This window comes from Lampris incognitus, chromosome 21 (assembly GCF_029633865.1).
Source record: "Lampris incognitus isolate fLamInc1 chromosome 21, fLamInc1.hap2, whole genome shotgun sequence".
NCBI classification, from domain to species: domain Eukaryota; kingdom Metazoa; phylum Chordata; class Actinopteri; order Lampriformes; family Lampridae; genus Lampris; species Lampris incognitus.
This window is the reverse complement of record NC_079231.1, coordinates 24997321-25015010: the sequence shown is the minus strand read 5'-3', so window position 1 is coordinate 25015010 and position 17690 is coordinate 24997321. Positions and strand designations below refer to the sequence as shown.

Sequence of the window (17690 nt, the reverse complement as noted above, 5' to 3'; positions counted from 1 at the left end):
TATGTATTCGGTAACTTTCAGATATATGTAACAAAACAGAATTCTTATGCAGTAACTTTCAGATATATGTAACAAAACAGAATATGTATTCAGTACCTTTTAACAATGCAAACGGGAGCGAGATCTCTTATTAAAATACAATAAATTACACTTGTGAAACAGATGTAATTAGAGAAAAAAGCCCTGTTACCCTTTATAGTTTAGGTAGATAAAGGTCTCAGTCACATTTGAGTAAAATAATCCTATTTCTATAAATGTCATAGGATCTTTTTTTTAAAGATATTTTATTTTCACAGACCCCTTGCAATGACACCACGGACCACTAGGGGTCCGCGGACCCCCGGTTGAGAAACACTGCTCTAGACGTTATCTTGAAGTGCGTTCAGCTGTGCCGTTTTGACTGCATATGTTGGCGCGGTATACGGCCCAAACGATAACCACAATTATGAACAAATGCCAGTTTTGCTGATGGTCTATTTTGGAAAGCTATCCTGGGAAAAAAACAAACTCCTTTCTCCACCCACCAACCCCACGAGATTTCTGACCAGTGAATGGAGTGACGGCTCCCATGTCGCACATTTTGATCCTGTTGAAGTTTTGCCGTGTGAAACCAAACCGAACCAAAGGGACAGTGCAGCAAAGTGGCAACTCATCCACTGATTCAGACCAAAGCAAACGGACTGTAGATGTGAAAACGCATCAAGACTGCAGTGGAGCTAGCGGCGTAGACGTCAAAACTGCACCAGTAGCATGTCTAGAAGTAACGTGTCCTTTGACCTCTGCCATACGTTATCCCTAAATACCAAGTCGTGCCATAGTGCCATGCAGGGCCACAAGGCAGTGCAGTGAAGCGTATGAATGTATTTTAGCTGCAAACTGTCCATCATGAGATCACTGTGAAAATAACATGGAGATAAAACATCCATCCAACCATCCACCCATCCATCCATCCACCCATCCAACCATCCATCCACCCATCCAACCATCCATGATCCAAACCACTTATCCTGCTCTCAGGGTCACGGGGATGCTGCAGCTTATCCCAGCAGTCATTGGGCAGAAGGCGGGGAGACACCCTGGACAGGCTGCCAGTCCATCACACAGGGTCCACACACACACACACACATGCAGACACACACTTAGACACAATTTAGTAAGGCTGAGTCACCTGACCTCCATGTCTTTGAGTCACCTGACCTCCATGTCTTTGAGTCACCTGACCTCCATGTCTTTGAGTCACCTGACCTCCATGTCTTTGAGTGACCTGACCTCCATGTCTTTGGACTGTGGGAGGAAACCGGAGCCCCCGGAGGAAACCCACGCAGACACGGGGAGAACATGCAAACTCCACACAGAGGACGACCCGGGACGACCCCCAAGGTTGGACTACCCCGGGGCTCGAACCCAGGACCTTCTCGCTGTGAGGCGACCGTGCTAACTACTGCGCCGCCGTGCCGCCCGGAGATAAAAGTCGGACAATATCAGAGTGGCAGAAACAGGGAGACCTTTAGAGGGGCAGTTGCTCAAAGGTAAGCAGGGGCACGCGCAGCAAGAGTTCAAAACACGGACAACATTTACATCACAAGCCGTGGAGTTATTGTGAGCCATTGAATAGAGAACGTAGTGCCGCATCATAAAAGTGTCGTTACACCTTACTACTAGACTGGCATCATACCAGTCCACCTCGAGGAACACAAGACCGTAAAGCAGCGCAGAGGACAATACCTGAGACGGGCTGTATGGCAGAGCTCACCACTTCCTGACATCACCGATTCTACTGTCAAGCGAACTGACCCAGCAATGACTGTGCCTCGTTTGTGTCTTCAGGTACAGCAGCCACGACTGCAGTCATTGTTTTGGTGGTGCTGGCGGTACTGACGGTGGTGGTGGTGGTGGCGGCTGTTGTCTTACGGAAGCATCGTAAGTGACTTTTCTTTAGTCTGCACGAGTTGTTTTAAATTGCTGGTCAGCAGCGGTTGATAAGCAGCTCAACATTGTAAATCTGTAAGCACAACTTGTTGTGTGCTGAGTGTGCAGCAACATTAAAACTCGCTGTTCTATTTCAGAACCTACCAGAGACAGGATTTGGTCGTCAATAGAGCAGATAGGTAAGTATGTTATAGATCATCGTCGGAGTCAAATATTGACAAGGTCTCGGCACTCACAAGGAACGGGACACTGTTTGGAACACGATAAACCTGCATACAATTTATTCATAGTTACAAACCAAGCATTCACTCAGGTAAACACGGCACATCATGTATTTGTTTGTTTGTTTGTTTGTTTGTTTATTTATTTATTTATTTGCAGGACACTCCACAGGTTTTTATTGTCTAATTACAAGGGCTGACAACCACGCAGTCATGCTTCTAAACATGGATTATGTGATTTACTATGTCAGTATTTTAGGGCTACTCTTCCCTACCCACCTACATTTGTATGTACAAAGGCAGTGAAGTAAATGCTACATGGGGGGGGGGGGGCATTGGCCAGATGAGCTACCGTTGAGTCCCCCTTTCCCCAAACCCCTGCACAAGCAGCATCCTACCTCCCACAGCCATGACGTGTCTGGGTTGCTGAACCAGGTTACAACCAGGCCAAGCTATTCCTGGTTTCAAGGAAAAGCTGCAGGGCAGGGGGCTACTGAAGGACTGGGCTGGCAAATATTTGTCTCGTATGTGTGAAGTTTGGTCTACCAAGAGTGTGAACTGAGTTGATGTGTAATTTTTCTGCCTCAGTGGTCAAACAGTTTCTAGTTGAAGAAAGAATTTATATTTGTTATCTTTTTGATTTGACAGGAACCTCAAATCAAATCAAATCGAAAGGCAAATCAGCCACCTCGGCTCAGCTCAGCCAGGGAGTCCTGACGGACCACCTGGCTGAGCTGAGCCGAGGTGGCTGATTTGCCTTTTGAAGGTGAGATTGCAAATCAGTTGTAATGCTATGATACTTCGTATCAGACGTCATGTCAGACTTCATAACAGACTTCATGTCCGACTTCATAACAGACTTCATATCAGACGTCATATCAGACTTCATGTCAGACTTCTATCAGACTTCATGTCAGACTTCTATCAGACTTCATGTCAGACTTCATATCAGACTTCATATCAGACTTCATGTCAGACTTCATATCAGACTTCATGTCAGACTTCTATCAGACTTCATATCAGACGTCATATCAGACATCATGTCAGACTTCATATCAGACGTCATGTAAGACTCCTATCAGACTTCTTTCAGACTTCATATCAGACGTCATATCAGACTTCATGTCAGACTTCTATCAGACTTCATGTCAGACTTCATGTCAGACTTCATAACAGACTTCATATCAGACTTCATATCAGGCGTCATGTGAGACTCCTATCGGACTTCTTTCAGACTTCATATCAGACGTCATATCAGACTTCATGTCAGACTTCTATCAGACTTCATGTCAGACTTCTATCAGACTTCATGTCAGACTTCATATCAGACTTCATATCAGACTTCTTTCAGACTTCATATCAGACTTCATATCAGACTTCATGTCAGACTTCTATCAGACTTCATGTCAGACTTCTATCAGACTTCATATCAGACGTCATATCAGACTTCATGTCAGACTTCTATCAGACTTCATGTCAGACTTCTATCAGACTTCATATCAGACTTCTATCAGACTTCATGTCAGACTTCTATCAGACTTCATGTCAGACTTCATGTCAGACTTCTATCAGACTTCATATCAGACTTCTTTCAGACTTCATATCAGACGTCATATCAGACTTCATATCAGACTTCTATCAGACTTCATGTCAGACTTCTATCAGACTTCATGTCAGACTTCATATCAGACTTCATATCAGACTTCTTTCAGACTTCATATCAGACTTCATGTCAGACTTCTATCAGACTTCATGTCAGACTTCTATCAGACTTCTATCAGACTTCATGTCAGACTTCTATCAGACTTCATGTCAGACTTCTATCAGACTTCATGTCAGACTTCTATCAGACTTCATGTCAGACTTCATAACAGACTTCATATCAGACTTCATATCAGACTTCTTTCAGACTTCTTTCAGACTTCATGTAAGACTTCTATCAGACTTCTATCAGACTTCATGTCAGACTTCATAACAGACTTCATATCAGACTTCTTTCAGACTTCATGTCAGACTTCTATCAGACTTCATGTCAGACTTCATGTCAGACTTCATAACAGACTTCATATCAGACTTCATATCAGACTTCATATCAGACTTCATATCAGACTTCTTTCAGACTTCATGTCAGACTTCTATCAGACTTCATGTCAGACTTCTATCAGACTTCATGTCAGACTTCATATCAGACTTCTTTCAGACTTCATGTCAGACTTCTATCAGACTTCATGTCAGACTTCTATCAGACTTCATGTCAGACTTCATAACAGACTTCATATCAGACTTCTTTCAGACTTCATATCAGACTTCATATCAGACTTCTTTCAGACTTCATGTTAGACTTCATAACAGACTTCATATCAGACTTCATATCAGACTTCTTTCAGACTTCTTTCAGACTTCATGTCAGACTTCTATCAGACTTCATGTCAGACTTCATATCAGACTTCATGTCGGACTTCTTTCAGACTTCATGTCGGACTTCATGTCAGACTTCATGTCAGACTTCATATCAGACTTCATGTCGGACTTCATGTCAGACTTCATGTCAGACTTCATGTCAGACTTCATGTCAGACTTCATGTCAGACTTCATATCAGACTTCATGTCAGACTTCATGTCGGACTTCATGTCGGACTTCATGTCAGACTTCATGTCAGACTTCATGTCAGACTTCATGTCAGACTTCATATCAGACTTCATGTCAGACTTCATATCAGACTTCATGTCGGACTTCATGTCAGACTTCATGTCAGACTTCATGTCAGACTTCATATCGGACTTCATGTCAGACTTCATATCGGACTTCATGTCAGACTTCATGTCGGACTTCATGTCAGACTTCATATCAGACATCATGTAAGACTTCTATCAGAGTTCATATGAGACTTCATATCAGACTTCATGTCGGACTTCATATCAGACTTCATGTCGGACTTCATATCAGACTTCATGTCAGACTTCATATCAGACTTCATATCAGACTTCATGTCGGACTTCATGTCAGACTTCATGTCAGACTTCATATCAGACATCATGTAAGACTTCTATCAGAGTTCATATGAGACTTCATATCAGACTTCATATCAGACTTCATATCAGACTTCATGTCAGACATCATGTAAGACTTCTATCAGAGTTCATATCAGACTTCATGTCAGACTTCATATCAGACGTCATATCAGACATCATGTAAGACTTCTATCAGAGTTCATATGAGACTTCATATCAGACGTCATGTCCGACTTCATGTCATGACTTCATATGAGACTTCATGTTAGACTTCATAACAGACTTCATATCAGACTTCATGTTAGACTTCATATCAGATTTCATATCAGACGTCATATCAGACTTCATGTCAGACATCATGTCAGACGTCATATCAGACGTCATGTCAGACTTTATGTCAGACTTCATATCAGACTTCATGTCAGACTTCATGTCAGACTTCATATCAGACGTCATATCAGACTTCATGTCAGACATCATGTCAGACTTTATGTCAGACTTCATATCAGACGTCATGTTAGACTTCATGTCAGACTTCATGTCAGACGTCATGTCAGACTTCATATCAGACTTCATGTCAGACATCATGTCAGACTTTATGTCAGACTTCATGTCAGACGTCATGTCAGACTTCATATCAGACGTCATGTTAGACTTCATGTCAGACGTCATGTTAGACTTCATATCAGACTTCATGTCAGACTTCATATCAGACTTCATGTCAGACATCATGTCAGACTTTATGTCAGACTTCATGTCAGACGTCATGTCAGACTTCATATCAGACGTCATGTCAGACTTCATATCAGACGTCATGTTAGACTTCATGTCAGACTTCATGTCAGACATCATGTCAGACTTCATGTCAGACTTCATGTCAGACATCATGTCAGACTTTATGTCAGACTTCATGTCAGACGTCATGTCAGACTTCATATCAGACGTCATGTTAGACTTCATGTCAGACGTCATGTTAGACTTCATATCAGACTTCATGTCAGACTTCATATCAGACTTCATGTCAGACATCATGTCAGACTTTATGTCAGACTTCATATCAGACGTCATGTCAGACTTCATATCAGACGTCATGTTAGACTTCATGTCAGACTTCATGTCAGACTTCATATCAGGTGTCATATCAGACTTTAAAGCCAGAACGTGGGGCTTTTACATATAACTGAATGACCGTGACATTCAAGCACTTCCCAAACGAGTTCATGCAATGATGATGAAGTGTGTGGCATTGATATTTGTTTGATTTCGGTCATAAGGGAGGGGAGTGGATTGCTGAGGGTCCTACAGCCCCTCCCTTTGTTGGTATCCTACTGGAGTAGTAATGAGGCTTGCAATACCGGACTGAGGTAAATTCCACTTTATACTGGATGGTCATACTTGGAAATAACAAATCCATTAAAATGCAGCCAAACCAATCAAAATAAGTTCACTCCTCAGGCCTCCTCTCACTTTCCAGGATTGTGTTAAACAATCTAGTTAAAAACCCCCACTGCCATCTCTCCTAAACACCTTCATGCCTCCACAGGTATGTCATCAGGACCAACTGCCTTTCCACTCTTCATCCTCTTCATAGCTGCCCTCACTTCCTCCTTGCTAATCTACCGCACTTCCTGATTCACCATCCCCACATCATCCAACCTTCTCTCTCTCTCATTTTCTTCATTCATCAGCCCCTCAAGGTACTCCGTCCCCCTTCTCAGCACACTCTCCTCGCTTGTCAGCACATTTCCATCTCTACTCTTCATCACCCTAACCTGCTGCACATCCTTCCCAGCTCACTCCATCTGTCTACTCAATCAGTACAACTCCCTTTCTTCTTCTTTACTGTCCAATTTTGTGGAAATTTCTGCAAAAAAGGCTCGCAGCAGTCAGAGTGTCTTTCTGGGTTTTATTAATAAGCTGCAAGCGGGCAACCAACCTTTAGCAGTGCAGGTCTTTGGCTGAGAGCATCTCCCTGATGTCTTTGTCCTGATTTTATACCCCTGTTCTCCCTATCTGTCAGTCAGCTCTGTTTTCCCTAACAATGCTGTGGTCACAAATGGTCAGCACCCACATCGTCTTTTCCTCAACCATGCTGTCATCACTCATGGTTGATGACCTCTTATCTTTACCCTGCAACCTCAAGGAGAGGTATGAAACCTCGCAAAGCCTGTATGCGTATTTTGAGCTCGGTTTGAACCTCCCACTAGAACAATGCTGGATTTGTCCATAGCTTGTTTGCATATGACGTTACGTCACTGTGTTGCTGTGACACGAACCACAGATGGAGGGCAGGAAGTGATTTTCTACATAGGGAGCACTATCACAAACTTTCGAAATGCCTATGTTTGGCGTCATTAACTGACGAGGAGCTTTTATTGAGTACCAAAAGTTGTTGTTCACGGGGGGGGGGGGGGGGGGGTGTGCAAGAAATTGACCGAAAACGCAGGAAAAAATGTCTTGTGGACCGTCGTCTGCGGTCGGGAGGAGCGGAGTCGGATAACACGCATGTGTGCAGTGACCACTTCGTCAAAACAAAAAACAAAAAATCACTCTTCGAACATAAGGATCATGTCCAGCATGTCTTACTTCCTGTTTACACCTTTCTCTCATAATATCATCTACACTAGCACAGTTCGGGCTAAACTAGCTCCATATCATCTATTCTGCCATAGGCAAGAGGAGTTGCTCTGTACGCCAGAAGCGCTTTGTGAGGGTCCTCACTCTTCTGCAACAAGGATTTCCCAGTCTTTACTGCACGTTCAGCTTCCCCATTGCTTTGCGGGTAACGGGGGCTACTGGTAACATGTTGAAAGTTGTAATCTTTAGCAAACTCTGCGAACTCTGCAGCAGCAAACTGCGGTCCGTTGTCTGTGACGAGTGTATCCGGCACCCCGTGGTGGCTAAAGATGACTTTTATTTTCACAATCACAGCTGTTGCTGAAGTGCTTGTTAAATTGGCAACCTCAATGTATCTTGAATAGTAATCAATGACTACTAAATACTGACCCTTCTTCCACTCAAATAAGTCCGCTGCTAGCCGTTCCCATGGGTGTGATGGCAAGGGTGTGGTCATCAGAGGTCCTGTAGCATTTTGACTCTCTTTAGCACAAATTTCACACTGACGTACCTTCTCTCTGATCTGTCTTGTCAGCCCAGGCCACCACACTGCTTCATGGGCCCTGGCCATGCATTTCACCATTCCCTGGTGACCCTGGTGAATTTGTCCAAGATGTCCTGTTGCATGCTTGCTGGAATCAGTATTCTCTTTCCTTTCATCAACAGGCCATCCACCATCAACAGGTCGTTTCTGTATTGCCAGAAAGGCTTTAACTGTGGCGCAGAACTGCTTCTTTCCCATCCTGTGTGGATCAGGGAGGACAGCTGCTTACACACTGGATCTTCTTCTTGTGCTCTTCTTATTTGTTGCAACTTCTCAGGTGAGGCCGGGAGTTGCTGAATGACCTCATTGATTTGAGCTGTGACGTCGTTCTGAAGCGCACGGTCTTCCTCTGTTGTAGTACGCTGGAGTGGAGCTCTTGATAGAGCGTCAGCTGCAATAAGATTTTCCCTGGTACATGTACGATTGAGTAGGAAAAACGCAGAAGTCTCAATCTGAAGCGTATTATACGAGGCGGGACGTCGTCCAGCGGCCTTGAGCTGAAAAGACTGATTAACGGTTTGTGGTCGGTTCGCATCACAAAGTGTAGGCCCAGGAGGTAGGTCTGAAATCTTTCGCAAGCCCAGGTGACAGCAAGGGCCTCCTTTCAATTTGGGCATATCTGCGCTCTGTTTCGGTCATGCTGTGAGATATGAAAGCCACTGGCCTCCAGGTTCTTGAAGGTGAGATAAGACCCCTCTTAATCTGTTAGACGATGCGTCTGCTGACACCCTGGTCGGTTTCTCTGGACTGTACTGGGCAAGGACAGTAGATGAGCTGAGCTCGTTTTTCACCTTTTCAAAGGCCCACTGCTGCGCTGCTCCCCACATCCACATGTTTTCTGCTTTCAGGAGTTCTCTGATTGGCCCGGTGAGCTCTGCGATGTTAGGAGAGAATTTCCCCACATTGTTGACCATCCCCATGAAGCGTTTTATGTCAGCCACATCTTTGGTTGGTGGCATCTCTCTAATGCCCTAATCTTCTCAGGATCTGCTTGTATGTCCTCTGAACCGACGTGTCCGAGAAATTTGACCTGCTTCACTGCGAACTGACATTTGTCATTCAGAGTTAGGCCCCGCTGCTGCAGTCTTTGCAACACTTGATGCACCCTGTCATGATGCTCTTTGGGCGTGGCACCGAACACCAGGATGTCATCCGCATGACATAAAGTCCCTTCTAGGCCGTCAAGCATCTGCGTTAAACGCTTCTGAAAGTGTTCTGGCGCGGATGATATTCCAAAGGGAAGCCGATTAAAACAATAACGGCCAAATGGTGTGATGAAGGTGGTGAGTGGGGCTGAATCTTTGTGCAAAGGCACCTGCCAAAAACCGGCAGTGGCATCCAGTTTGGAAAAAATCTTAGCTCCAGCTAGCTTAACTAGCGTCTCATCAACAGCTGGAAGAATATGTCGCTCCCTGCACACATTTTCGTTCAGGCGGGTTAGGTCGACACATATTCTAATTTTTCCATTAGGTTTTGGTACTACGACCATTCCTGAGCACCACTCTGTAGCTTCCTCTATGGGAGAAATAACACCCATTTCCTCCATCCTTTTTAACTCTTCTTGAACTTTTCCTCTTAAGGGCAGTGGCACACGGCGTGGCACAGCGAGGGCAAAGGAAGTGGTATTTTCTTTTAATTTAATTTTGTATTCTCCCTCTAGCTTACCTAAGCATGTGAAAACTCTGGGATATTGTTCTTTGTAGCTTACCTCAGCTGCTGTGATAGCTTGCACAGGGCTGAGCAGGCAGAGGTCTTGTATCGCTGGTAAGCCAAGCAAAGGAGTCACTAACCCTGGCACAACATGCACTCGCTGCTTCGCTACAGTTCCACTGTGACTAATATCCGCAGCAAAATGTCCCTTCACCTCTATGGGAGAGTTACTTGGTCCACACAGTCTTTTGGTTGTCAGTAGCAGCTTTCCATGTGGCTTTTGTGAATACAAATGTGCCGGGATAGCTGTCACTGCAGCGCCATGTCCAACTTGAACGTCATCTGCTGACCATTCACTGCAACCGAGTTCTGCCAGAATGTGTTGGATGTTGTACAATTCACTGTGCCCAGGAACAATGTCTCTACGCTTTTATCCTAGTCATTTTCCTTCATTTCTTCCACTCTGATTTTCCTTTTACAAACAGCGGCAAAATGCCCCCTTTTCTTACATTTCTTGCACTCAGTAGTGCGCGTGGGACATGCATTGAATGAATTTTCATGTGTCTTCCCACATCTGCCACATTTAGTATTTGCATTAGTTTGCCCTCTTTCCTTTGGTTTAAAACCGCTTTTTCCATGTAGAGAGTATTTCTGTTTGAACTTGAATCTAACTGCATCCATGTTTGCCTCTGTGCCATCTGTGCTACTCTGTCTCAATGCAGGCTGTTGCTTTTTAATTTCCTCACTCTGGCGGATTTGTGTGACAGCTTCCACGAGAGTCAACTCAGAATCTAGCTGTAACTTCTCTGCAAGTCCATGGTCTCTGGTACCTACCACAAGGCGGTCTCTGGTCATCTCGTCTTGGAGAATACTGACATACTGACAATGCTCAGCCAGTTGATGCACAGCAGTAATAACGCTTCAGCCGTCTCACCAGGCTCCTGGCTACGTTTGTTGAATTTAACTCTTTCCTAGATCACATTATGCTTGCATATGAGGTGTTTATGAACGCTTGCTTTACTTGGTCCTACTTTGTCTTGTCCTCCTCCGTCAGTGCTGACGTGTTCAGAACGTCCTCCGCCATGTCTCCCATAGTGTAAACTAGCGAGTTAGCTTGATACTCTTGACTCTTTGCGTTTAGTCCTGCTGCCGCTATGCGGAATCTTTCTAAACCTCGCATCCAATTAGGCCACTACCAAAGTCTCCCAGGTCAAATGCTTCAGGCGGACTTACTGAAAATAGAGAATCTGTAAGTTATGTACAGTAGTTTGGATAATTGTATGCCCGCCTGGCCAGCAGGTGGAGCCATGGAGACACCAATCTCAGTAATATGAGGCGCATAGATGACGTCATCATGCAGCGCAGGCGATTCAGAACGGTGCAAAGAAACGAAGCACATGGTTGCATGGAGTTGAGCTCCCGAAAAATACAAGTTAATTAAATGTGATTAAGTGGAAACGGTTAATTTAAATGCCATAAAGTGGAAACGTTGTAGGACCAGCTTCATCACAGCTTCATCACAGCTCAGTACAGCACGTGTACAGCACGTGTATGGTCCCACAGCTGTGGTCAGCATCTCGTCATTCGGCACGCTGTTGCTCAGCAAGCTGTGTGTACAGCTAGCCGTGTATCAGTCAACCAAACGACCAGCTTATGTTAGCTCATGTACAGTTTGGAAACAGCTAATGTTAGCTTGTGTACAGGAGGAAATACATTGTCAACGAACATTTGTGTCATCTCGTCATTTATGGGTGGCGTTCACAACGCCACTAAATCTCAACAATTGCGACAGATAGTAAATCTGTGTCAATCCAAACCTTTGTAGTTCAAACGTTTACAGAATCCATTCTGTTTTACCTTCCCGATGCTCCTCTCCAACGTTGCATCAACGCAGCTCCACGTTAGCTCTGCTAGCTCTGCTAGCTCTCTCGGCCAATTCAGAAGTTATTTTCTCACGTAGTCAAACTGCACGGATCATCCCGCTCACTTGCGTCGGGTGATTATATTTACTCAGAGGCGAGGACGACGACTTCTGACACCATGTCTCGTACTTGATAGTACTTATATTAGTAATGAATGGACCGGAGACCAAGGCATAACGTTGACCATTTACTAGGCACATCTTCCAGTCTCTACACTCGCGCATGCGCGCTCATTACATATTGTAGCGGATTCGGGGGGCAACGCAACCACAGGACCTGCCGCGGCCGGGAAGCGAACCCGTATCGCCCGCACCGCAGGAGGCATCGCTAACCGCTCGACTAAAGGGTCAGACCCGCCAGCCAGCGGCCAGCTTGTCGTCTTATCCATGCACGTTACAATATCAAACCCCGCTCACTACAATATCAGCCAGCTCTCTCCCTTTACCAGTCATAGTGCCAGCATCCAAAGCTCAGAGTCTCACCTCCACACTGCTACCCTTCCTCCTCTCCCGCTTTCTCTGGACGCCCTCCCCCTCTCCTTCTCCTTCACCCAACTGTAGCATAGTTTCCACCGACACTCTACTTGCCAGTAGTACCAGTGGCGGTCATTGGTAACCGAGGCCTCGACCGATTCGGTATTGAAATCTGATTTATGATCCTCATATTTGATTTGGCAAAGGTTTTATGCCGGATGCCTTTCCTGACACATACCTCACCATATATCAGGGCTTGGAACCAGCACTAAGAATGCACCCCCATCATCGTAGAAGTCCCACTCACCAAACTCACCCAGCCCACTGTGCCCACCTCCACCTGTCAGTGGATCACAAAGTTCCTGACAGGAAGCAACAAGTGAGGCTGGAGAAAATCACATGTGGCACCTGGACAGTTACCAGTTACATCCCCCAGGGACCAGTGCTCTCGCCACTGCTCTTCTTCCCTAATAACTGCACCTCAGAAGACCCGTCTGTTCAACTCCTGAAATTTGCCGATGACGCAACTGTCATCAGCCTCATCCGAGACAGGTCTGCATACAGATGGGAGGCCAAACAGCTGGCCCCTGTGGTGCGGTCACAACAACAACCCGGAGATGAACACACTCAAAAGTGTGGCGATGGCCGTGGACTTGGGGAGGAGCACCATAACCCCCCCGCCCCCCCAACCACCACCACCACCATACTCAACAGCACTATGTCGGCTGTGGAATCCTTCAGGTTCCTGGGTTCCTATCTCGCAGGACCTGAAATGGGTGTCCAAAATCAACACAGTCCCCTGGAGCTTGGACCCCTAATTACAAACAGGGATCGGGGATAAGAATATGTCATGTTTACCAAATATTTGTAGGCATGAATATTAATAATACACTGCAGATAAAAGGAAGATGGGAAAGGAAATGAATACAGATATACCACAGGACATGTGGGAAGAAATATGCACTGAAGCAAATCTATTAACCAGTTCAAATACATGGAGGGAATTCAAATGGAAGGTAACTATGAGGTTCTTTCAGACACCAGAAACACTGGCGAAAATGGGTCCAACACACTCAAATAAATGCTGCAGAAACTGTGTAACACAACTTGGCAACCATACCCACATATTTTGGACATGCCCTAAATTAAGAACATTCTGGAAAGAAGTATTCCACCAAAACTTCACAAAGTATCCAAAGATGGCATTACTGGGATTAATGCCAGAAGGGGTTGATGAAAGGACTAAAAAATACCTTTTACAAATATTACTAACAGTATATTACTAACAAATGTTACTAACAAATGTTACTGACAGTATATTACTAACAAATGTTACTAACAGTATATTACTAACAAATGTTACTAACAGTATATTACTAACAAATGTCACTAACAGTATATTACTAACAGTATATTACTAACAAATGTCACTAACAGTATATTACTAACAGTGTATTACTAACAAATGTTATTAACAGTATATTACTAACAAATATTACTAACAGTATATTACTAACAAATGTCACTAACAGTATATTACTAACAGTATATTACTAACAAATGTTACTAACAGTATATTACTAACAGTATATTACTAACAAATGTTACTAACAGTATATTACTAACAGTATATTACTAACAAATGTTACTAACAGTATATTACTAACAAATGTTACTAACAGTATATTACTAACAAATATTACTAACAGTATATTACGAACAAATGTTACTAACAGTATATTACTAACAAATGTTACTAACAGTATATTACTAACAGTATATTACTAACAAATGTTACTAACAGTATATTACTAACAGTATATTACTAACAAATGTTACTAACAGTATATTACTAACAAATGTTACTAACAGTATATTACTAACAAATATTACTAACAGTATATTACGAACAAATGTTACTAACAGTATATTACTAACAAATGTTACTAACAGTATATTACTAACAGTATATTACTAACAAATATTACTAACAGTATATTACTAACAAATGTTACTAACAGTATATTACTAACAAATGTTACTAACAGTATATTACTAACAAATATTACTAACAGTATATTACTAACAAATGTTACTAACAGTATATTACTAACAAATATTACTAACAGTATATTACTAACAAATGTCACTAACAGTATATTACTAACAAATGTCACTAACAGTATATTACTAACAGTATATTACTAACAAATGTCACTAACAGTATATTACTAACAGTATATTACTAACAAATGTCACTAACAGTATATTACTAACAGTGTATTACTAACAAATGTTATTAACAGTATATTACTAACAAATATTACTAACAGTATATTACTAACAAATGTCACTAACAGTATATTACTAACAGTATATTACTAACAAATGTTACTAACAGTATATTACTAACAGTATATTACTAACAAATGTTACTAACAGTATATTACTAACAAATGTTACTAACAGTATATTACTAACAAATATTACTAACAGTATATTACGAACAAATGTTACTAACAGTATATTACTAACAAATGTTACTAACAGTATATTACTAACAGTATATTACTAACAAATATTACTAACAGTATATTACTAACAAATGTTACTAACAGTATATTACTAACAAATATTACTAACAGTATATTACTAACAAATGTCACTAACAGTATATTACTAACAAATGTTACTAACAGTATATTACTAACAAATGTTACTAACAGTATATTACTAACAAATATTACTAACAGTATATTACTAACAGTATATTGCTAACAAATGTTAATAACAGTATATTACTAACAAATATTACTAACAGTATATTACTAACAGTATATTGCTAACAAATGTTAATAACAGTATATTACTAACAAATATTACTAACAGTATATTACTAACAAATATTACTAACAGTATATTATGAACAAATGTTACTAACAGTATATTACTAACAAATATTACTAACAGTATATTACTAACAAATATTCCTAACAGTATATTACTAACAGCAGCAATCAAATGCATCACAATTAAGTGGATAAAACCTGACCCCCCCCCCCAACATAAAATTTGTGGACTGAGAAAGTATGGGAAATATATCAGATGGAACAAATAACATACTCTTTGAGAGTTCAGAAAGATGTATTTCTTATATATTATATATTTATTCATTGTATATGTATTTAAAGGTGGAGCCTGGCCATCGCCATACTGAGACAGTGAAGTGTTTAAACTCTTGTTTACCTTCTGGATCATACATGTATCTCTGTCTCCCCTATAGCCTCATATTTTCATTTATATCTGAAAGATTAGTTATTAATATCTTCATATAACTTCATTTAATCCACCTTATCTGTTTATGCATATACACACACCCATACCACTACACACATTCATACACAACTCCCCTCCCCGACCCCCCTTTCCTTTTTTGTAATTACTCATGTCTTTAATTTATACCTCCATTCCAACTAACACTTCGAGCTGAAGTGACGTGGTTTTTTTGTTTTATTTCCTTGTGTTAAATTATCTGTAAATCATATAGGCACAGCTGAAAAAATGGAAAAAACAGCAGGCAAGATTGTGAATTTGGTTGTATAAGTTGTTGAAATAGAAATAAGATCTAAGTCAGAAAAAGTCCTTGTCTGTGTAAGCACACTTGGCCAATAAAGATGATTCTGATTCTGATTCTAACAGACTGCCTCAAAGGGTTGGTCACCTCTCCCACCCAAGCACCCGAGCAGCCTTTACCCGGGGAGCCTGCCAGTTCAGAGCCCTTCTTATCCACGGGCAATGGTGCCACAGCCCTGCCCCTTGAACCAAGGAGATCCACCAATGCCAGTAAGTGGAAACTCCTTTACCAACCAGATCATTTCAAGTAACTGCTTATAGCTCTTTTAATAAGTGACCCAGAAACAGGAATACTGCAATACTGCAATACTCGGTGATCACACACGTCATCTATGACGGTGTTGCTGAACAGACTTCCACAACATTCGGTTCCAGTGACCAGTAGAGTTGGATTCAAGCAGCGGCTGAGAGAACGTAATGCAGCAGACAGAGAGAGAGTGTTTAGGTTAGCTCTACTTTTATGTCTGCTCACTGGGTTCTGTTATTAAGAGTTATGTCTGCTTTAGTTTAACTAATTAGTCGTTTTTCTCATTTACGGTAATTGTTTTTGTTTTTCTCTAATTGGGTGTGATGGGCATATAAAATGTTGTGTAGTGGTCCAAGCTGTTTGATAAGTTTAGTTTTGTGTGGAGTTTCTGGTTACTGCTGTTGTATTGATATACGTATGTGCTGGTGTTGCTTGTTGACTTTTAAGTTGTAACTGTTGTACTGTTTGACCCCAGCAAGAATAGTCTCTGCCGAGGCAGTGCTTAATGGGGATCGTAAACAAACAAACAAACAAATAACTAAATAACTACATGTCTGGGTACAGACGCACCATGACTACCACCGAGGCGTTGCAGTATTTACACGTGTTGGACAGCGGCCATTTTAAGCTGTTTGAAAAAATAGTATTAAAGTTGTTAAAATTTTAACTTTTGTGTCAGTTACTTTGGTAACAGACATGCTGTACTGATGTGTCGTAGGTTAGTTTCCATTGTCACCATAAACTGGTTTACGGCAGTGCCTAGCGGAGCAGGAATAACGCATGTCAAACGGCTCCTCTACGTTGAATCCTTTATGGGTATTTCAGCCAAGCGACACGTGGCACCAGGAGTAAAGTGGCTTGTTGAAAAGCAGCTGAAGGGTTGCAGCTGGAAGGCCGTGTCGATGCGACCTGCAGAGCGCTCAGACAGCGGGTCATGCTGTACTTGTCCGCCGTTGGCGCCCACGACAAGGCGGATGAACGTAAGATTGCTCCTTTACATTCGGTTGTGGGTCCTGGAGCCATCGATGTGTACAACACGTTCATATTTGCTTCAGAGGACGACAGGAGCAGTTCTGATGTGGTGCTGCGGCAGTTTGATGCCCACCGTTCGCCAAAAGGGAACAAGACTTGTGAACGCTATGTGTTCCGCTGCCGTGTGCAGCCGCAAGGGGAGAAGTTCGGCGTGTTCCTAACGGATTTAAAATTGAAAGCGCAAAGGTGTAGTTTTGCTGATCTGACGTCATCTATGATAAGGGATCAAATTGTTTTTGGAATAATCGACCAATAAATCAGAGAGCGCTCGATGAGGGAGGTGGAGCTGACTTTGGATGGTGCAGTGTGGATATGTCAGGCAAGCGAGTTAGCCCGGTTTCACATGAAAATATTCAGCACAAACACTCTTCAGTCGTCCTTGGACATGGAAAGTGCCTCTGCCGATGTGAT

The 17690-nt window shown here is 42.4% G+C and overlaps 1 protein-coding gene across 2 annotated transcripts in view; it reads left to right on the top strand.

Annotated features, from left to right (window-relative positions):
• Nucleotides 1-17690, top strand: part of LOC130131644 (CD48 antigen-like) — a 42380-nt gene that overhangs the window by 16533 nt on the left and 8157 nt on the right. Inside the window, exons 4-6 of one of the 2 annotated variants that reach the window (XM_056301410.1) lie at nt 1828-1920; nt 2067-2108; nt 16067-16210. In XM_056301410.1, the coding sequence (XP_056157385.1) occupies nt 1828-1920; nt 2067-2108; nt 16067-16210 (279 nt within the window). The remainder of the gene's footprint in view (nt 1-1827; nt 1921-2066; nt 2109-16066; nt 16211-17690) is intronic. The other variant, XM_056301411.1, reaches the window with a different exon arrangement.